Below are 23,799 nucleotides of genomic sequence, written 5' to 3'. Positions count from 1 at the left end.
CAGTTCGGGAGTTCGGAGCGGGATCGCGAATCATTTGAGTCAGTTCGGGAGTTCGGAGCGGAATCGCGAATCATTTGAGTCAGTTCGGGAGTTCGTAGCGGGTTCGCGAATCATTTGAGTCAGTTTGGCAGTTCATACTAGTGCGCGTGTGCATTTTGAGTGCGTTCTTTCACTGCATTATTCTGTGTATTCAAATGCATTTATGAATATGGGGGTTAGAAAATGTATATATTTTTATAATTTTATGTAGCCAATCAATATCACACGAAGAGTGCCATTTCAGTTTTTCTTCAAAATCAGTATGATTAATATGTTATATTAAGTTACTACAAACAATAATTTAATTACAAATACAAAATGTTGCAGAATAATGTAATATATGAATACATAAAACCGCCTAAAGAACCTTTGTGGGTTCCTTCCTGTCATTATAGAAACTTTATAACATAAAAGGTTCTTTGGAGTTGAGTAAAGAACCCTATGGTTCTATATAGAACCCCAATTAACCCCCTTTTTTCTAAGAGTGTACTACTGGGAAAGCATGGAAGTACCAATGGAACACTTTTGACTAGTGTCACATTGTCTGGTTTGTGTATCCCTGGGCGTCCACTAGAGGTCTCACTTCCCCATATCGTCACCCCACTTCAGGAACTGTTTTCACAATAGATTTATCTGGACTAATCACTGTAAATCACTGTAAGCACACAGCTGTTCCCACTCACATTGTTTGCACATGTCTATATATACCCGGTTTGTTTCTGTCATTGTCATGGAGTCTTTGGTTAATGTCACCCGGTATTTTGTGTTCCCTGGTTTTTGTTCGTGTTACTTGTTTTGAGCTGCTTACCTTGATTTTGACCTTTGCCTGGCTGATTTATGATCCTGGATTACCCCCAATAAACACTGCTATTGGATCTACCTGTTTGTGTGTGTTCCGTGACAACTAGATATACAATATGAATGGAGGCCCATTTACAACACATAAGAAAAAAAAAGCTTGATAAATCATAATAATAAAATGTATTTATTATGGATAAAACATATTGTCAAGCAGTGAATTCAGGTTAAAATGGTGAGGGAAGATGATGAGGGAAGAAATGGAGGATAAAAGAAGACACTTCGGCTGTGAATTAGAAATAGACAAGTTCAAGATTACAGTAAAATAGCTGAGAGATTCCTATATATAATAATATTATATATTTTGTATATGTTAGCCTATAAACTTAAATGATGATTTCTATTTGGACAAGAAGGGTGACAAAAGACCCCAGTTAGGTGACAGAGGGCACTAATGAGACAGTTTTCAGGAAAACAGATCCAGAAAAATGGCAATGAGTGCTTTCTAGATTTAAAAGGTAGTGAACATTTTGATGATAATGTTTCTGGGTGTTTTTACTTTTGAAACTTTTGTTTTTGTAATTCCTATTTCCATATAGAAAGGATTAAAATGTGATGTTTATACCATCTCATCTTATTAAAAAATCCCCCTTTTTGCTTTAAATAGCCTATATGTTGTTAAATGTTTGATGCTAGGACGAAAGTTTGATTTGGACATTGGACATAACAGCAAACCTTTTTGCATTTATGCTACACATAATAGACTGTCTGCCAAAGTATTAATTTATAGATATTGTAACTACCATATTTATAATAAAGAGAGCCTCAGACAGTTGGTAGCCTACACAATTTTGATTATACAAAACCAACAATTTTGTGGCTACTTGAGGAGTGCTTTTTATTTATTTTTCTTAACATGGGAACATGGGAACACATCCCTTAAGAAAATTCACAATGGCTTTACTAAAAAACCCACGAAAATAAAGCGGAGTTTGGCTCCCTCTTGAGGAGGAGGAGCTTAATGGCAAAGCGTTCTATCACGTGACGCAAACGTCACTCGAGCATTCATGAGTCGGCCTTCGGCGCGGTCCACTGACTGGCTGAGGCTGCTGTGAGGAGAGAGATGGATGCGACGCCGCTGTCCACCGGCTGTGGTACTGAACATTTTAAATATAACAATAGAGTTGGCTCGTTTTGAATGGCAACGATTTTACTGAGGAAAGCGGCATGTGAGATGATTGTTTAAATGCTTGATGCATTTTTGTGTGAGTGATTCTGCTGATCTGTGCAGTGAATGAGATGGAGACCGGGGGAGATGAAGAGGGAGAGGCTCGGGAGGAGAGCAAGGAGGTGAGAGATGATGTATGCACGAAATAATGCATCTTAACTGCCTTCACGTTTAATTATTTTAACATTCTCTATTCTTGAGTGTAAAATGATCTCAGAGTAGTGAGGAAAGGGAAATTCGGAGATCAGGCTGTGGGTGTGTGAGTTAACCGGCTTTTTATTCATTCGAGGGTTGACACCCTTTTCATGTGACAGTGTCTGAGCATCTTTTTGTATGTCTCGTCAGAGTTTAAGACGATAATGCAGATGATGACCTTACATTATCAGTATTTTTTCTCCATCAGTTTACTTTGGCATGCCACATCCTTTGTGGTTGTTAGTGTCACACCTCTTAAATCCACCTATTGTGGTTTCATGCATATTCATATTTCTTTTGTGGTTTTATTCATATTAATAGTTCCAATTATTGAATTAAACTAAATACACTGGATTTATTTAGATGCACAGAATAATGGAAGATTAACACTGACAGGTTTTACTGGATCACATTTTTTTGTGTTATGACAAAGGGAACATCTTTGCATGTGTTTGCAATTTACATAAAGGAGAAAGGAGAAAGAAATATTGGTTTTGTTAGTTTCTCACTGGAACTGGCCTTTTCTGAAAGGTGTCTAGAGTTTCTCCATAGAATTGCATCACTGTCACCATCTGAAAAAACATAAGAGTATATTTAAATTTTTACAGTGTTGGGAATAAGACAAGCGTATTAATTTTAGGCCAGAAGAAGATCATAACTACAGACCGATAACCTCACATCTACATCTGCTTCAGGCAGGGGAACCTCATTACTTCGAAGAAAACAACTATGTTTATTTGGACGTTGAATAATGTGAATAAGAAATATTATTCTGTTATATGTAATCGTACATGAATGTCCGTACATTTATTCTGTTTGGGGTCGAAAAAAATTTAGTTTCTTCATGTTTTTGAATGTCTTTTATGCTGAAAACAGTTGTGCTGCCTATTTTTTTTTTTTTTTGTGGAAGCCATGATACATTTTTTAAATATTCTTTGTTGAATAAAAAGTTAAAATGAACAGCATTTATTTAAAATAGGAATCTTGTGTAACATTATAAAAGTATTTAATGTCAATTTTTATCAATTGAATGCATCCATGCTAAATAAAAGTATTAATTTATTCCGGGCTTAATTTATTACCTTGCTAAGTAAACTCACACTTTTAAACAGTAGTGTAGCTATGTTTTAGGAACTGCTATGCTCTCAAACTATATTATATAATTTTCTGAATATTGCATCACCTGTTCTCTTCTTTAGTGCCAGAGACTCACTGCAGAGAGAGATGAGGCTGAGAGGCAACTCAAGCACATTAAACGGGGTAAGATCAATAAAGTCATCTGCTGTTTGTTTGTTTTTTCTTCCATTTTTCATGCATGTTTGTCATTCAAAATGGGAAGACAAATGTTGCAAAATCCGACATAGAGTAGATTCTGTTGATAAGTGCAGTCTGTAACTTGAATATAATTTCTGTTACTGCAGCAAATTCATTTTCTGATCTTCTGTATAAACCAGAGGTCAACAATTAGCATCCTGGGGTCCTGACCCCGGCTCAATCTGGACCTCAAATCCTCACTCACAAATGAATACAGCCTTTCTTCATAGCACCCCACTTAATCCTTCAGGTGAAGTCAGAAAGATTGCAATAACGTTACCGTAAGGCTGTAATTACAAGTGGGAAACTTCTTTCTGAGTTGGGTTCAGACTGATTGTGAATTTTACTGATACTGATAGCTAGACTGGACTACACTGGGTGATACGGTTGTAACCTCACTGATAAAGAAGAGTGTTACAGATTCAATATTAATATGTGGCAGTGCTACATAGTTTAAAGGGTTAGTTCGCCCAAAAATGAAAATTAGCCCATAAATTACTCACCCTCAATTCATCCTAGATGACTTTCTTCTTTCAGACGAATCCAGTCTTTGATCTTTCACATTGTTTAATACCACTCAGCGGGTGTTGCATGCATCAGTCCAAAAGAAGTAAAATAAAAAGCATGCATCCATAAAAAGTGTCTTTAATCAACTGATAGGTTTTAAAATGGATACTGGATGAAAACTACAACTGTGCTTTACTATAAAAAAAAAAAACAGTAATGACCTGTACTTTGTAAAAGAATAAAAATATGAATTATATATTGATCATTAAAGTGAAGTCATGATTCATTAACTAATGTTAACAGAAGCAATAGACTATCAGTCACAATTGCAAAACGGATCAAACAGTTGACCTCTAATGTTGATGTTAAATTTGTGGATTGTTTTTATTTACAATAAAACTAAGTTGCATCCACAAAATACAACAGTATTATACAATTACGAGATCATATAGCAATTCTATTTACAGCACCTTTATAAATTGAATATAAACATTTATTCACATTCTTTATTTATCATTTTGCGGAACAAAATCTTGCTGAACTACTCTGACTAAATGATTTGAACATCAACTTCCTAATTCCCAGGGGGACTTGAATGCACCACTTCACTACCAAGCGTGGCCAAAAGTCTTAAATTCTCTTTGGTTTACACTTTAACCACAAAATTCGAAAAAGGTTGTACATTAAGTGTATTATTTTGTATTTGTGATGATTCTGGGGTCCATCACACCTGACCTCAGTGAACTCCATACATCATCTTTTCACTCAGAGTAGGCGGTGAAGATGATCTCACTTGGCTCTTCCCACTAACTCGATACTCTGTGTTGTCTCATTTCCGATCCCCTTGCCCTGTCCCATATCATCATGACATTACCTGGGGGATCTTCTCAATGCTCCATTATTGTAGATGCTAGTGCCTAAGGTGACCTTACCTGCTTCCATTCCATTTGATGACATGTAAGGAAACCCAGCCTCAGTTACAAGCTAATTAGTTAGCATTCTGACAACACTCTAGTGGCTGCCAGCTTTAGGAACAGAATCTGGAAATTGTTCACAGGTGAGAAAAGGCCATTTTTCTCTGCAATATTAAAAATGGGTTTCACTTAACAGGGTTTTACGTTACTTTACATTGCAACGTTGTTGTACTATATATATAGAAATATATATACACATACACACACAGCATTGTGGAGTTTTGTTATTGTTTTTGAATGGAGATTAAACTCTAAATACCTAGTTACGTGTGAAGAGAATACTAAAGAACACATATTTTAGTTGTTTGGGAAAAAAATGATAGATTCTCTATTTATGATTAAGTAAGAATATACTTTTGAATGTCAATTTGCATGTGATATTTCTCTTAGAAATTTATATTAAATGATCAATATCTAATTATCAGGTTATATATGTAAAATTGTAGATAAGTCTATTTTCATTTCTATGTAGGATATTGTGAATATTAGTTCACAATATTGTTGTTGTAAGTGAATCCGTTTTTATTTTAGACTGTTTTAGTCTTCTTTTTATTGGAATCCTGGAACGGTCAGACCCGGGGGAGGCAACATAGACCAGGCTGAATTCAGCTCTCTCATCACTGTATTGTTATATCATTAAATTATTAAAAATCACCAATTATGAATTATTTATCAGTAGAAAACGAACAGGCATCCGCTTTTCAACCTTCCATTGTAGTTCAAGTCAAACCCCTCATACACTCTCATATCATTTCTGAAATGCAAGTCACCCTGAATATGATTACAGTAAGTGGAAATATATTCAATACGAATACCTCAAAAAGCAAAATGCATGACATTTTCACAATTGCCTTATTCATTGTTTTATGCAATGAAATGGCAGTGTATTTATTTTATAACCTCAACCTCACTAAATGGCACAAATTCTTGCTTGGCTAACATGACACAGCAAATGTCACAGCAGTTTGGCCTAGTTGCTTTCATACTGGACAATAGTCTGGTGCTGGGTGCGCGTGATTGGTCTGTGTTCTGTTTACTGATTGGCTGCTGCAGGGGAACTGCTGTCGAGTATCTGGGAGGTTCTGGATCTTCGTCTGGAAAGCAGCTGATCCCACCTCCTCTTTGAGACGCCTGAGCAAGCTTCATTGAGAATACCCTCTGCACTTAAGTGTGTTAAGCTGTCAGCCCCATTACTCAGCTTATTTACCTTTACACTTTACATATCTTACGGTTCATGGGTGGGAAGAGATAACCCTTAATATTTACATAAAAATGAATGCTGCATTTTAATGTAGTCTACTGTCCTGGGTTTGGAATAGATTATGGGTTGCAAGCACAGGCACAATTAGTGCTGGAGTTGAAACCAAAATTGCTGGGTGATTAAAACCTTAACTGTTGAGATTTATTAAAAGAGCTTAATCGCTGTGATCAAAATTGGGATGGAAGCTCTTTAGACTAATGCCAACCTGAGGTTGTGTCAAAGTGGCAGATAAATGCTTATTTGAAGCAGTCTGGAAAGGATTTTTAAGCTTTCGCCTCTGTTTGACTGACTCTGCAGAGCCATATTTTACTCATGCAGCATTAGGCGTTCTGGACTTGCTGACCTAGAATCTGCTCACAGAAGAAAGCCCAGAAGCAGGGCTCTCTCGGTCAATCATTAGAAGCCAAATGAGTTGAGCAGATGAGTTTGAACTGATCTGCGAGGGAGAGATAGGGAGCCACACCCCTTTCATTGTGCTGCTTTATTTTCATGGTCGGCACGTGCACACAGAAAGAATCAGTGAATGACCCAGATGAGCAAAGATTGAGGCTGTTTTGCTTTTATTGAAACTAATAAATGCCAGGTTTGGTGATTTATACAGCATTCATGTAGCTGACATTAAAATTTCAATCAGTTTCTGCGATTTTGGTTTAAATGCAAAGTGTAAACATATGTTTTGGGGGGTGTCACGTATCACGTATCAGTTCAACACAAGATACTCATCTCACGATACAATACTTAAAAAGCCTACTATGAAATAGCCACTTCCTGACTAAATACATTTAAGAAGTTTAAAATAGTGTAATTTATTAAATTAAGCATTTTATTAAAAAAATCTCAAATGTCTGACCTTCTGGGTTTACCTTATTTAATGTGCCATATCTGATGGCAAATTAGTACATATTATATTAATGGACATTTTTCAAAAGGTTTCTCCTGAAATAATTTTAGAATTTTTATCATATAGTTATTGAAAGAATCTATATAATTGCACAATGTACAGTTTGCTTGTAGGCAATAGCAAGCATGATATGTTTGGTCAGTGGCAATAATGGATCAATTAGCTAAAAACACATATTTAGATGATTTCTGATATGCATTTCTCTTGTGGACATTTGCATTACTGAATTCTCTTTCGGATTTCGGTTTTGAGCAAGAGCTCTGATAGCTGCTTGGAGCTGTGAACATCACTTTGAACTGTCAGGTTATTCTCTTATTGAATCTGCAGATCTGCGCACTGCAGCACTGATGCCCATCCTGCATATTTAACAGGAAATTAAGAAAAATGTGCCTTAAACCAGCTGAATTTAAATAATATTAAAGTAATAGTATTATAGTAATGTTTAAGTATTATATGATACCCTAAGAGCAGTTTTAACAGTTTGATCCGTGTTTATTAATTATGATCAACTTTTGCATATTTATTTTACATGTTTGCATTTTTCTGTTGTCAAATGTCTAATATGATGTGATATCAGAATCATGATCACCCCCTGAATAAGGGGTCAAATTGGGGTCGTGCATTGTCTATGACCTGCTTTCCATTCTCACAGTATGTTGCCACATGAAAAGAAAATTAGGAGGGATATTTATTCTGGGGAAGGTCTCGAGGGCAGGCCGTTGATGCACTTTGCTGACTGCATGTGGAGAGACGCACAGTTCCTGCATAATTCAACAGCCTTTCATGGAATAATGTGTAAAAACTCCCTCTCTTGCTCATTTCCTGTGAAAAGCACAGATATAAATGATGCATAACCAATATTTTGTCTCATACACATATATTTATGTAATATTAAAAAAAACAATAATTTCCATTTGACCACTTTGAAGAGCTGCTGAAAGTTTGTGTTTTTTAGATGCTATTTGTATGCATTGCATTTGTAGTGCAATGCACCAATGACTTGATCAGGAGTCTCTGCTCTGGCATTGCTATGACATCCAATCCTGTATTTGAGAGGCCAGTGTAGTGTATAGAGTTACCGCGCCGGTGTTTTGTAGCGGCAGTCCATCAATGGTACACAAAGTGTTGGGAAATGGTCCCTATTGTGAGTGTGCAACTGATAACTGTCCATCTCATTGGACTCTGATAATGTTTCACTGATAACAAAAGCACATCTAAATGAAAATGTACTTTTTACTGTTTTTATAATCCTTGTTTTATATGCTGTTAATGAATCAAGTCACATTTAAGTCATATATTTTCATATGTGCCTCATTTCTGTTTTAACAGTTCATGCAACAAAGTTTTTTCCTTTTAAATGAATTTTATACATTAAACCGCGACACTTGTGAATCATTTCTGTGCTTCTGGATTTGACCACCCCCAATTAACCATGTAGGAGGTTGCTTGAAATTTACTTCAGGAAATACTGTAAAGGATATAGCTGAACACATGACTTACTCACAAAAAGACTTTGTTAATACTTATATCTAAAATGTGAATAGAATCTAGATTTATATCTAATTGATTTAGATTTAGTTCCTGCATGATAGATTTCACTGTATATGACCTGATGTGCTTTAAGTTCCTCATAAATGCATCTGATTTCTCTGCACAGTTTCCCAAATGGTGATCGAGGAGGTGAATGTGCTACAGACCCAGCTTGAGATTGAGAAATCTTGCCGGGAAAATGCAGAGGCTCTGGCTACCAAGGTGTTTACCCAACAATACTGCCCTCCTGTTTCATTAGAAAACCTGGTAACACTTTACAATAAGGTTTCATTTGTCAACATTAGTTAACTATCCATCCATCCATCCATCATCTTCCGCTTATCCGGGGCCGGGTCGCGGGGGCAACAGTCTAAGCAGAGACGCCCAGACTTCCCTCTCCCTAGCCACTTCCTCCAGCTCTTCCGGGGGGACCCCGAGGCGTTCCCAGGCCAGCCGGGAGACATAGTCCCTCCAGCGTGTCCTAGGTCTTCCCCGGGGCCTCCTCCCGGTGAGACGTGCCTGGAACACCTCCCTGGGAAGGCGTCCAGGAGGCATCCGAAATAGATGCCCGAGCCACCTCAGCTGGCTCCTCTCGATGTGGAGGAGCAACGGCTCTACTCTGAGCTCCTCCCGAGTGACCGAGCTTCTCACCCTATCTCTAAGGGAGCGCCCAGCCACCCGACGGAGAAAGCTCATTTCGGCCGCCTGTATCCGGGATCTTGTCCTTTCGGTCATGACCCACAGCTCATGACCATAGGTGAGAGTAGGAACGTAGATTGACCGGTAAATCGAGAGCTTTGCCTTACAGCTCAGCTCCTTCTTCACCACGACAGACCGGTACAGCGACCGCATTACTGCAGAAGCTGCACCGATCCGTCTGTCAATCTCACGTTCCATCCTTCCCTCACTCGTGAACAAGACTCCAAGATACCTGAACTCCTCCACTTGAGGCAGGAACTCTCCACCAACCTGAAGTGGGCAATCCACCCTTTTCAGTCGGAAATTAGTTAACTATAGTTATGATAAATGTTTTAAAAAGCACTTATTTATTAGATTCCAACATTTACAAATACTTAATGATCTTAATACTTAATTTCTACTTAATGATCGCGGTCTGTCAGGAAGCACTATACTGCATCATTACACAAACAGACTGACGTTACCCTGAAGAGGAATGTTTTGCGTTGTTAATCATAATGGGCATAGTCTCTGAACTTTTGATCACCCCTTCTATGTTTGGATAGCACGAATAGTGTACCTTGAAGTTAGCGCAACTGTGCATATAACAGACAGTCATCGGACTCCTCCTCTTTAGTAACACCATCATACGATCCTTTATCTCTGGATGTGAAATAGTCCATTATAACATCTAATCTATCATCTCTGAAAATATCTTTGCAAAGTTCACTTGTTTAGTGCAGAAAAATAGCAATTTATTGCAGCAATCAGAAAAGACTGTTTTCTCTCATGTTAAGAACATGCTGCGGAGGTGTTTTCTCTTAACACAACAAAAACAGTTAACCTATCAAAAAAGATTATGTAACATATTTAAACCCTGATTTTGACAAAAAAAATTACAAATAACCTATTTTTAGAATTTCCTGAAAACATCCCAGCACGACATTGCATCACAAATGTGTTGCTCATTGTTTGTTAATGTTACTTAATGCATCAACTATAGATAACAAAGGGAACCTTGCTGTAAAAAGTACCTGAAAATCTTAATGATTTTATCAGTTTATTTCTGTTTGTTTACATATTTCAGCTTGTCATATATTTTTACTATAAAGCAATATAAGTATGAAAAAATATGTCTACATGGTTATAAGTGTTGAACACAACGTACTGGCTGTGATTTGGAACTTGAGAATTTGAACTAAATGTGAAAAAGCTCTACTCCTTTAGATGACTTTGCTATACTAAGTCCTTCCAAAGGTCCAGAGTTTTGTGACCTTAGGAAGCAAAAATTGTAGCATGGTAGAAGACTGGTTAGGTAAGAAATAGTATTTTGTAACTGATATGGAGCTTAATAGGTAGCCAATGCAGAAACTGTAAAATTGGGGTAATATGATCATATTTTCTTGACCTGGTAAGGACTCAAGCTGCTGCATTTTGGACTACCTGTAGCTTGTTTATTGAAGATGCAGGACCACCCCCAGCAGTGCATTACAATAGTCAGCGCCTATAGGACATGAATGCATGAACTAGTTTTTCTGCATCAGAAACAGACAATATTTTTCGTAGCTTGGCAATGTTTCTAAGATGGAAGAATGCTGTTTTTGTAACATAGGAAATATGATTTCAAAAGGCAAGTTGCTGTCTAAAATAACACCCAGATTTTTGTGACTGTAGAGAACAGTACATCCGTCTAGTTACAAATTGTAAGCCAAGAGATTGTGCATACTGTTTTTTGGTCCAATAAGTAATATCTCTGTCTTAACTAAATTTAATAGGATAAAATTATTGGTCATCAATTTTTTTACATTTTAATACACTCTATTAGCTCAGATAATATAGAAGTTTTATCTGGTCTTATTGAGATATATAGCTGAGTATCATCTGCAAAACATTGTTATTTTTTTATAATATTACCAAAAGGCAACATGTATATTGAAAATAGCAGAGGACCTAGGACAGATCCTTGTGGCACTCCATATTTTACTGGTGATAACTGAGATAACTCCCTGTTTGAATAAACAAAGTGGTAGCAACCGGACAAGTAGGTCATTTTATCTGTGATCATTTCATTTACAATAACTGCTTTGGGTGCGAGTGATCACATTTTTTGGAGCCTAAACTATATTGGACCCCTAAAAATATTTTTTGTTCATTTATTTTGCAATTTACTGGTTTAATCACAATCATATTTTTTTCTAGACCTCACTACTCGGGGAACAGACACAGTCTTTATAGATTGGACAGTGCAAGTACTTCTATTATTTGAGTCGGTAGAACCAAACCCATCAAAGCAGTTATTTGAGAATTGGTTTACTAGTCATACGAAGCGTAGTGTCCTGGAGATGTTGTCCGACAGGAGTTCTGCTCTGACCTGATTACCAGGCAATTTTTTTAAATCTGTGAAATATAAATTAAATAAAAAAGCCGTAGTAGTCTACCAAAACATTAAGTGAAAGTGAAAGTGAAAGTGAAGTGACATTCAGCCAAGTATGGTGACCCATACTCAGAATTTGTGCTCTGCATTTAACCCATCCGAAATGCACACACACAGAGCAGTGAACACACACACACACACACTGTGAGCACACACCCGGAGCAGTGGGCAGCCATTTATGCTGCGGCGCCCGGGGAGCAGTTGGGGGTTCGATGCCTTGCTCAAGGGCACCTAAGTCGAGGTATTGAAGGTGGAGAGAGAGCTGTTCATGCACTCCCCCCACCCACAATTCCATCCGGCCCGAGACTAGAACCCACAACCCTTCGATTGGGAGTCCAACCCTCTAACCATTAGGCCACGACTTCCCCTAAATTTATTTATTACTGTAAATTCCCCATTTATTTATTACTGTAAATAAATGGGAGCAACATTTGAAGTTTTACAGAATTAAATGAAATTAATATTAAAAACATGTTTAATTAAGTGAAATGTCAATATACCAAATTACTAAAATTAGTTTTTTTATTGTTTAAAAAATTTCAATGGCAACCCATCAAATGTGAGCTGTCAGAGAATGTTAGTTTAGATTTTTTTTAATGTAAATTTTAATAAATTTTTTTAACCATATTTTTTTCTGTAAAATTACATAAAATGTCCAATTAGATATTGTCACAGGTTTTTCCTGTATGTAACAGTTAACAGGTTTTTACCATATTATCTTACAGCCTTTTACTGTTAAAATTACACTTTTTTAATAGTGCAAACATAGCTATGGCAAAAGGCAAACTTCAAATGTCACTAATTTAAGGCATTAATAATTTTATTTTGACCTCTTTTAGTTGAACTGTGAGAACAGGAAGCTGAAATATTTGAGCCTGTCCTCACGACCCTGTCTGGACGAGCTGCTGCCCAGTATTTCTGACTGCATTTCCCTAGAAGAAGAGACTGACACGCAAGATCCTGGCTCTGATCCTTTTTCACAGTATAAGCAGCAGGTCAAAGGTAAATATCATGATGTATCGCATAAAGTTATTCACATTTTCCTTTGCCAAGCGTTATGTCATCATATAAGGTACGTCGATTGCAACCTCTGAGTTTTCCACAGATCTCCAAGAAACCGTGAGTTCTTTACTGGAGGAGAAGAAGCAGTTGACCTGTCAGCTTCAAGATCAGCAGAGGCAGATAGAGGAGCTGGCAGCACTTGTGAGTTGCAAAGCAACACTTGAACTGATTACTAAAATCGAGCTCAGTCAGGCTTGATGGTAGTGAACGGTGGCTTGGACTGCAAAGCGTGCTATTTTAACCTGTTAATAAATAATAAATCAGCTTGAAATGAAGCCGTAGAGATCTGCGTTATTGCTAATCCTAAAGGATACCGAAGTAACAATGTCTAATTGAGTTTCTGAAACATGTGCGGTGCCTCATGTTAATTTACAGACTGAAAAGGAGCAAGCCGAGATGAAGGAGCTTCATAAAACCATTGAGCAGCAAAGCAAGACCATTAAGAGGTTCAACAGGGGTGAGTTAGGACATTATGAGAGTAGAGCCACTTCATTTCCTCACTTGTATTCAAATGCATGAGCATGACATCATCTCAAATGGCCAGCAGTGCATCTGTACATCTGCCTTCCAAGAAGACTAATGTTCCTCATCAGCCCACTCACTACCAGCCACACATCACAGCCCCTGATCAAATTATCTGTAAATAAATTCACCACAGGAAGCTCCTCTCTTCCAGCTGGGGGTGATGCACTTTGTTTTGACGTCCTCCCAGCTCCCACTTTGCTCATTTGTGTTATTACTCTGAAACTGCATAGATCAAGTCAAATGCTGCACTGGCTTGTGCTGAACTTGTCCTGCACATGCTCACAGTTTAGTGGATTTAATTTAGTAAATTAACATTTTGCCTATAAAATTTGATGGAATTTGCCATGATGTAAAATAGGTGATATATGGAGACTTGTGACTGTATATTAGTTAAGGATATATACATATAGCCTATATTTATGTGTGAATCACATTGTTATTTAGAGCTTGGAACCTATTTCTGTTCTAAGATGGTTTTTGTAATGAAAAAGTGTAAAAGGCTTAAAAAGTTTATACCTTTCAAATGTTTCAGGGTCAGTATTTTTTTCTCTTATGCTCCCCAAGGCTAGATTTATTTAATGCAGTATTTTACATTTTACATTTTTTTTTTACTTTATTTTAATTTAATCCTGTGATCAAAGCTGAATTTCAGCATCATTACTCCAGTCTCCAGTCACGTGATCGTTCAGAAATCATTGTAATTTGATGATTTACTACTCAAGAAATATTTCTTATTATTATCAATGGTGAAAACATGAATAGGAAGTTCAAATGAACAGCATTTATGTGAAATAGAAAACTTGTAACATTATAAATATCTACTGTCACTTTTGACCAATTTAATATGCTTTAGCTAAATAAATGTATTTCTTTATTTTTCAAAATTACTGACATTCAACTTTTGAGTATATTTGTTAAGTATATAGATAGATCAAATTATTCTTCACTTACTAAAAGATTTATTAATGTAAAAGTGGAATCAGTAAATTCCTTACAATTACCATTCAGGTTGTTGCATGTAATACTGTCTTTTATAAAATTGTTTTGTATTATAAGGATTTTACTAGGTTTGTTGCTTTATTAGAATAAAACAGAAGTATCATTGTTCATGTCTTTAGTGTCTATGATGGCCACTCATGAGTATGAAAACATGAAGGAGCAGCTGGATTTGGAGCAGAGCCTCAGGCAGAAAGCAGAGACCTATGCACACGAGGTACGGGACAAAACACATCTGAATCCACTGCATCAATAAAACTGTAGTTTGTGACCCGGTGACCTCAAAATTATTTGATGAATGAGTATGAGTTGTCCTTGACTCGATGCAATGTTTAATTTCTCTTAATAGCTAAAGAAGAAAAATTAAGATGTTTCCTAATGTTCATTTTCTCCTGTAGATGATGGTAAAGCAGAAAGGAGCAAACAGACAGAGCATGATTCTGCTGCAGCAAGCAGATCCCAGCATTCAACTGCTCAAAGCTTTAGAAGATGTGGCCGGTGTGACCAAAACATTAGAAGAAGAGAGAATACAGCACCAAGAGAAGGTATAGGCGAAGCTTCAAAATTGAATTTGAATTTTATGTGCAAAACTATAGTATAGATTTTCAACAATAAAAATAAATAAACCTTCAGTGAAAGTTTAACCATATTTGCATGAACCCAATAATCCTGACCTTATTGCATATGCATTTGTAGGAGGAGAGTATTTAAATGAATCATGGAAAGTGATTTACTAAGGTTTGCGATAGCAAATTTATATTTGCGCCATTATTTAATGCACAAAAATGCATGCATAGCTGCGTAGATTACTTAACATATTTTAGTCTGTTGCTGATTCCAAATTACATGACAAAAATGTAAATTATTTACGTAATCTATTACATCACACATTTAAGGTAATCAGACTACTTTTATTATTGTTTGCGACCCAACTCATTTATTTAATTTCGCTTCCCCCACAATGTCTTGTAACACAGTACTTTTCTTAGGGTCTCCTGTGGGTTTTCTGTACTACACTTGCAGCTTCAGCGGTAACATGTAATATTTTTCAAACCAGATTAAATGATAAACACATGTGGGTGTTAGACTGCCAACACAACCACAACTATATTAAATCAACACAAATCTCGAAGCACCAGAAGAGACATCCGGAGGCTTGACAGCTGTCATAATTAGGAGATTCATTCAGCATCTGTCTGTCGTATATATAAGCTATGGCAGCAAATAAAGAATTGGATGATCATCTGATGCTCATTACACATGACAGTTACCACAAACTGAGCAAACTGGATGAGCAAGGAAAGAGATGAGGCAATATTCAGTGGCAAAATTGTAGCATCACTAGTACTAGTACTGCTTTTGGTGGCAAATGGCATTTAGTGTCATCAGTCAATATACAGTCTGACCCACAATTGAAGTCCAGAGAGCATGGATCCTAACTGCAGACGTCACGTAATCAATATGTTGAGTTAGCACAGCCATGTTTACAAGTCAGCCTGTAAAAATGGACTAATTCTGTACTAAAGTCAAGGGCGGTTAACATTTGGAACCAGTTTGGGTTCCATTTGAGTTCAGTGCACCATTCAAAACAAATGACAGATTTCCACAGGAACAAATCATTTAAATAAAACATTTATGGTCATTTAATCTGTTTTTGAATTTTTGTGCACTCAAGATTTCCTGATAACTTCATATTTGTGAGCTGGGAAGTATGGTGTGTTCAAATCAGGCACATCCACACATAAACATCAAAAGGGGCTTGAGCACTTGCCATTTTTTGTCCTATTCGTTTGATGTGTGCGTTCAATTCGTAGACACACTTTTTCCGACTTGAGCTCACCATATGCCCAATTTGTTTTGCAGGTAAAGGCTCTAGAGGCTGAACTGGAAGAATGTGCTTTGCATAAGCAGCTAGTTCAGCTGCAAAGACAACTGGAGATATTAGACGAAGAAAAAAAAGAGACGGAGGGACGACTGCAGGAGGAAGAGAAGAGAAACACTCTTCTGGAACAGAAAGGTAAAACTTAGGATGACTTAAATGTAGGGCAGCAAAACGATTAATCGCGATTAATCACATTTGAAAATAAAAGTTTATGTTTACATACTATACATGTGTATACTGTGTATATTTATTATGCATATATAAATACACACATACATGTATATATATTAAGGAAAAATATGTTAGATTTATAGATTAAATAAACGTATTTCTATATAATATAAATTAAATTCAATATATATGCATAATAATATATACAGTATGTATATATACGTATATATACAGTACATATATAGATATGTGTGTGTGTGTGTGTTTCTATATACTTAATAAATATAAACAGAACACATACATATAGTATGTAAACATAAACTTTAATTTCGAATGCGGTTAATTGCGATTAATCGTTTTGCAGCCCTACCGTAAATTCAAAGGCCAGATACTGTAATTTCTGTAACAGATAATTTAGGCATAACCCGCAGTGACCCACATACAGTAACATCCCACATCCTTTTGTCGTTTGTCACAGTTAAAGAGCTGCAGGAGGAGAGGAGGAGCTGTGCGTCAGAATCAGGCCCCGCCCCCGGGACAGCTCCGCCCCCGACCCCTCCTCCTCAACCACCTCCCCCTCCCCCACCTCCTCCGCCTCCACCTCCCCCGCCTCCTCCCTCCCGCTGTAACCCCCTCAGGTAACGAGCTGAGCCGTCATACACAATCATTAAGAACGGTGCTGGTGAACATCTAATTACATCTCTCTGTTTACGGCAGCTCTCTCATTGCCATCATGAGGAAATCTTCCAAGGGAGGTAAAGGAACCCCCAAACTAGAGCAAGCCCCAGGTGATTGTACCTACATTCAGAACAGTGTGTTTTCGTTCTCTTGCCCTATTATTGGTATCTGGATAGACGCATTCTCTTTCGATGCAGTGAATGAAGCAGTGGACGATGTCAAAGTCAAAGCTGTCAATGAAATGATGGAGAGAATCAAACACGGCGTGGTTCTCAGGCCTGTGAAGAGTCAGGACACTAAGGTGAGATTCTGACCCTGGACCAATATTCATAGTTTAATTGACTCCCTTTATAAGTTTAGAGTCAAATTGGCCACACCACAAAAAATACAACACAGTCACAAAGCATAGAGCTTGAATTTAGCCAAAACAAATAAATTTAAGATTTCCATTTGGTAAATCTGCTTTGCGTTGTCTGGCTCTATTTTGAAGACTTTGGGGTAAATTTTAGCATTATGTGAAATTCAATGTTTTACCTTTATGGTCTATAACATAAATGTTATTATTTATTTTTTTGTATAATGAAATTTGTATAGACTAAATACAAATATATTTAAATGCCATTTCAAACATTTCACTACCGCTCAAAGGTTTGTGTCTGTAAGATTTTTTATTTATTTATTTGTTGGTTCGAAAGAGGAGCTCACCATGGCTGAATGTATCTGATAAATCAAGCATTAACAACAAAAATATTGTGAGATATTATTAAAGTTTCAAATAACTGTATTCTAATTGAATATGTTTTTAAATGAAATGTATTCCTGTAATCAAAGTTGAATTTTCAGCACCATTGCTCCAGTCGTCAGTGTCACATGTTCCTTCAGAAATCAGTCTAATTTCCTGATTTGCCAATTGATAATTAATTTCTTATTATTTCCATTGATGAATGCAATTGTGATAATTCATATTTCTCAAAAGAACAGCATTCATCTAAAAAAAAATATAACTCTTTTGTAACATTAGAAATGTCTTTACTGTGTTAAGTTTGATGAATTATTATTATTATAGTACCTCATATGCTGTGTGTTTCATACCATAGGTAGTACATGCTGTAAAATACACATTTTATATTATGAAGTCAAATGAAAGGACTACTATTCAATAAATTTGAATTTCAGTCATTCTAATTTCCAATGTAATGATTCTTTCTTGAATTCAAATTACACTTCTGTATGTTTGCACTTCAGTTTCTAGAAATGAACTGGAATTTAAAAGGAGTTTATCACATTCTCACACTGGTTATGAATATATTGTGTATTATGTGTGCACTGATCGTTATTCTGTTTTCTCTGCTCTGTAACATCATCTGCTGACCTCATCGTTGCAGAGATTTGGCACAAAGGTATGTTCGAACCACAAATGTTGTTTACAGTGTTTACTCACAATTATTACACTGCCTCGACCGCTCTGTTATGATTAAAACAAATCCTGTGTTTTACAACTCAGCACCATTTGGTCAATATAGATGGTTCATAGCATTTAGTCGCCCTTCCTGAGGAAGGGCCGGGTCATTAAAGCATTTTGTGCACAGACAGTTGATGGGCTGAGAGGGGATGCATCTCGTTTAGGTTATTGATGGGCAAAGACTTCTGATCAATAGCTATAGTCCTGACTTTACAGATTGCCTCTAGCCCATTATGCTGCATACGCAGATTGTCTTTTGTTTTTGGCATTCAGACATAAATTAAAAACACCACATGCTGTAGCTGCTTTTTAGTAATTGAAGTTTTTGTAATGTTTTGGTGATCTATATCACCAGTGTTATTTTAGTATTATTTATAGAATTTCATATTATTTAATAATATTTTGAATTAGCTTTTTTATATTTGAATTTAAGTTTATGTTCTGATTTTGTTATGTCTATTTGTAATTTTGTAATTTTTCTTATAAAAGTACATTTTTACATTTGAGTAATTTTACTACAACTTGAATACAACATATTTATTTCGGTTACTTTAGGAAATATTTCTCATTTTAGTTTGCAAATGTAAGTCTTTAATCTAATATATAATCAAAATAATATATATTGTTTTACCTTTATTTCAATTACTAGAACATTTTTAACATTTATTAATAATTTATAATAAAAAATTTTGCTCAAACCATGATACATTTTATAAACAGAAAGCTCAAAGAAACAACATTTATTTAAAATATAAATATTTCGTAACATTATAAATGTGTTTACTTTCAAAAAAAGCAACACTGTTCAATTAATTTCCAATTTAATTATAATTTTTAAATTCAAATTGCCCTTCTGCATGATTGCAACTCAAATAAATTAAAATAAATTCTGATTCAGTTCTATTTATTTCAGTTACTTGACATGGCAACATTTCTATGTTTATTTGTTCAAGTTTTTAATCTAATATTTATCTAATATTTTAGCTTTATTTAAATCACTATCACTTTTTTTAGGTTCAGTTAACAGTAACACCACTAAAAACCATGTTAATTGCAAAATATGTTATGATTTGGTCATAAAATGTAAATTGAGTTTGTTCCTGACCCCCAGCAGCCGAGTCCAGTGACAGCAGCAGCAGCAGCAGTGGAGGAAAAGCACCAGGAGAGTGCGATGGAAGAGCTGAAAGGCATTCTGGTAGGCTTTCTGATTAACAGTTGCATGCCATTCAGTCACCTGATTTTGATTATGATGCCAGCTATTGATCCACAGATTACATTATCAATTTTTTTGTGATTGTTAAAAAAAAAGTGAAATGAAGTGGCTACATATATAAAACATACATTTGCTCAGGAATTCCAGATTGCAAACTTATCACTGAAACGTTGAAACTTCTGAATCTATAGGAGACGGTGAAGAAGAGTCCCAGTCGAGGTTTCCAGGAAGTAGTTCATGCTAAAAAGGACAGTGAACTGGAAGTAATTCTGAGGAGGAGACGCAAACAGGCCTGTGATCCGGACGCAGAAGGCAAGAGGATGAACTCTACCCTTCAAGAACATATGAAGCACATATATTCACTGTGTACCTTGATATTTAAACAGGAAGTGTGACCTTCTTAATCAAGGGGCTTATAAAATAGATTGCAGGTTCTAGTTCACAACCATGAATTTGCTACTTCCTATTGCTAGTCAGAGGATTATGAGTGTACTGTAGAACAAAATTTGATTCGAGACTATTGAAAATACCCAAAGCAACTGGAGCGAATAGTGAAAATCTATCATCTGTTGTTCTGTAGATGATGGACAGCTGAGTAAAGTCTCCTCATCAAACAGCCTGAACGGCCGACACAGTTCAGACTCGGGCAAAGACACAGAAGGGCCGGGCAGCAGCTCTCTGTCGGGCAGCGAGCGCGGATCGAGAACCAGCTCAGACTCGGGCCGAGAGCCAGCCGTGGCTCGACCCAGCTCAGATTCTGGCATGGAGTCCAAAGGAGCCGCACAGACAGAGTGTGTCTGCAAATCTCTCTCTGAGAAAGAGTCCGCTGAACCAGTCACCAACACGTGCTATTCAAGGTAAGGGTACACTACACTACTTATATTTTCAGCAGTGAACCACAATAATCTTTTAAAGGAATAATTAATCTAAAAATGAAAACAGAAATGGAGTTATGTAGCATTCCATCGCTTGCTCAACAATGGATCAAGTGGATTATTATTGTGATGTTTTTATCAGCTGTTTGGACTCTCATTCTGACGGCACCCATTCACCGTGGATCTATTGGAGAGCAAGTGATGTAATGCTACATTTCTCCAAATCTGTTCCAGTGAAAAAACTAACTCTGGATAGTCTGAGAGTGAGGTCATTTTTGTGTGAACTTAAAGATTGTTACCTTTTTTGCCAAATGTTAACATCATATATATATTACATTTTTGCTTATTCTTTTCTAATCAGTGAAATGAAGGATGGCGATCCAGAGAAGTGGGCGGGGCCCAATGGGATTGGTCATACAGATGCAAGTGACGACCTGCAAACCACCATCAGCTCCTCTGCACAAAGCCCTAATGCAGCAAACAGTAGCACAGACGCCGAGTGTTAACGGCAAAGACAGCTGCATTATTTGCACATAACCATGCTTTCTAAATTTATTTATTCAAAATTCAAAACCGACCGTTCGTATTGGAAATCAATATAGAAAAATCATGTCATCATTTGCAGTTCAAAAAATCAGAAAACATCTTAACAGACAACACATTTTTTTCCTTTCAGTGTAGAGGCACAGGGTGTTTAGACATTAGAGACATCAGTCATATGCTTCAGATTCAAGCACAGTGGTTGCTATTAGATTCTGCTTGGTTTCAACATCTGAGTCACATTTCCATTAGAATGCAAGCAAGGAGACTTTAATGATGAAGAGTGTATTTTCTGTGCCACTAGCAGCAGAATTCGAGCAACCTGATCAAAGAAATCCTGGAGAAATGATTGGCTGACAGTCCCATTCGTCTCAATTCATCTGAGACGGAGGAGACCCTCACGGATGCACGTGATTTATGAGCTGCCATCATTGCAACCTTTGCAATTCCCCTCATGTCATTTCAGAGCTGTACAACTTTCTTTCTCCTTACAAACACAAAATAATGTGTTTTTTTTTTTCACACGATGGAAGCCAATGGGGTCCAAAACATTGCTAGACCCCATTGACTTTCACTGTATGAAAAGCAGTTTCTTCCCTCAAAATATCCCTTTAGGAAACAACAAGTCAAACCTTGATGTCAACTGACAACAATGGCTCAGTGGTGTAAGTTTAGGTCAGGACTTCTTGTTTTAACAATGGCAGATGCCGCTAGTGGCACAGAATCCACTTCAGATTCAACGCAAAGCAGCAAAACAATCCTGACAGAATCACTGCACTGCACATCATGGCACATTTGCTGTTATAAAAAAATAAAAGGTCCTAAGTGTGAACTAGACTATCCAAATTAATCAAGAGATGCAATTATAAGCCATTCAAGCGATTCTTTCCGTGAAGAGGAACTGTTGTGGTCTGTTCTGTCTACCTCTCAAGACACACTCACCTCTTGGGAATCTAAATCGCACATTAGATGTTAGGAAAATGAATACAATCGAATCATGGAGGGCTACGCACCAGTGTCTTCCAGCCATTTCCAAAACGTTGCACTGCATGAATGCACTGTAGAAAAGTTTGGCTTATTGATAGACAGTTGCGTCTTGATTAGATCCGCTCACTAATTCTGAGCTGTTCCAATGCAATATCATCTGCAAATTGTAATATTGTGCAGGATCAGGCTGCATTTAATAACTGCAAATATTTGCCTTGTGACTCCTCTTGACTCGAAGTGGATCATGTTAATGGTACGACGTGGAGAATATTAATGAGACTAGGGTTCTGGTCATCTCAGCTGTCCTGGTCTTATTGCTCAGCTAACACAGGGAACGTTCTTAGAACTTTGTCTAATGTTGTAGCAAGGTTCTATCAAGGTTATGAACAAATGTTTTATCAGGAACATTAATGGAACGTTTCGTTCAATGTTACCTAAAAATATTAGCACAAAAGACGTTATTTATACGTCGCTCATGGAGCTTTTCATTTTGTTTTGTTTCAGTTGAATGTTTTGCTCCTTTACCACTTGTGTCAGAACATTTAAACTAACATTCACATAATCTTTGCAAAATGATAAAATGGAATGCATAATCAAAACACTAAACAAACTGAACATTTTGAATGTTAACCCTCTGGGCCTCTTTGGTCAGAACTGACAGTAATTAAACGTTTAGAATTTTAAATTGTTTTCAGTTCATCGGAGTGAAATGACACTAGTTGACTTTTGTTGCATTAGCTATGTGAACACACACACACAAAGCATGCACATGATTCGGATGTATTAAAGAGTAAAAAAAAAAAAAAACTAATTTGGTAAAAAAAAAATGACAGTGGAAAGAAATTGCTCATAAAAATTGCATAGTGCCATCAAAATTTTTAATATATATATATATATTATTGAACAAAAACATATTACATTGACTGTCCTGAAAAACAAGTTATATTTCAAGGCTTTGGTCATTTTTGACTGCAAAGGAACCAAGTGTGACCCAAAAACAAAGAGGTACAAAGGGTTAAACGAACATTCAAAAATATTGGCTTTATAACTTAAAAGGAATGTCAGCAAAACGTTCTTAAAATAAATATTTGTCAGCTGAGATGTCTGACGTCTTTGATATCAGGCTATCTGCAATAATATTTGACGTGGCTGATAATTATGATTACAGAAAATCTGAATTGTTTTATTATACATTCTTGTTTTCAGTCTGTCGTCACAAGTGATTCTAATAGCCTACGTTGACGTGACTAATTTACACTCTTTTTTAATGTAGGAGACTTATTTAAAATGCTCCTTGATTTGTCACCACTTCTGGAATGTGTTTTTGCCTTACTGTATGCACCACTTCTTCCTCTTCAGCCTTATTGGGGAGTGTAGACTTGATTTTCTATAAGAGCTGAGAGGTGACTGATCTGACTTGTGATCTTGAAATGAGTGTGTTTTGAAGCTTAAACTGAGTGTACCTGTTTTTATTCAAATTGATCTGAATCTCCCTCTTCAACATACCTTTTAAAACACTGAATAAACTTATGAAGAAATACATTTTTTT

General features: G+C 36.5%; 1 protein-coding gene across 3 annotated transcripts; it reads left to right on the top strand.

Annotated features, from left to right (window-relative positions):
• The first annotated feature begins 1,904 nt into the window (after window positions 1-1,904).
• On the top strand, window positions 1,905-23,572 carry shtn3 (shootin 3). Of its 3 annotated transcripts, none has more exons than XM_026281158.1 (18): window positions 1,905-1,991; window positions 2,129-2,199; window positions 3,460-3,520; window positions 8,875-8,969; window positions 12,699-12,861; window positions 12,965-13,062; window positions 13,297-13,378; window positions 14,565-14,659; window positions 14,841-14,987; window positions 16,306-16,459; window positions 16,974-17,133; window positions 17,213-17,283; window positions 17,371-17,474; window positions 18,559-18,573; window positions 19,750-19,830; window positions 20,040-20,160; window positions 20,429-20,705; window positions 21,085-23,572. In XM_026281158.1, exons 1-18 carry the CDS (start codon window positions 1,961-1,963, stop codon window positions 21,227-21,229), a joined length of 1,971 nt encoding a protein of 656 aa, XP_026136943.1. In that variant the 5' UTR covers window positions 1,905-1,960; the 3' UTR covers window positions 21,230-23,572. The 3 variants fall into 3 exon arrangements, with proteins under 3 accessions (XP_026136943.1, XP_026136942.1, XP_026136944.1); XM_026281157.1 differs by having other exon boundaries at window positions 19,747-19,830; XM_026281159.1 differs by having other exon boundaries at window positions 2,129-2,187; window positions 19,747-19,830; window positions 21,085-21,229.
• Window positions 23,573-23,799: the final 227 nt, after the last annotated feature.

This window comes from Carassius auratus, chromosome 14, assembly GCF_003368295.1.
Source record: "Carassius auratus strain Wakin chromosome 14, ASM336829v1, whole genome shotgun sequence".
Classification (NCBI taxonomy): Eukaryota; Metazoa; Chordata; class Actinopteri; order Cypriniformes; family Cyprinidae; genus Carassius; species Carassius auratus.
Note: the sequence above shows the minus strand (reverse complement) of the source record. Positions and strands in the feature narration are given on the sequence as shown.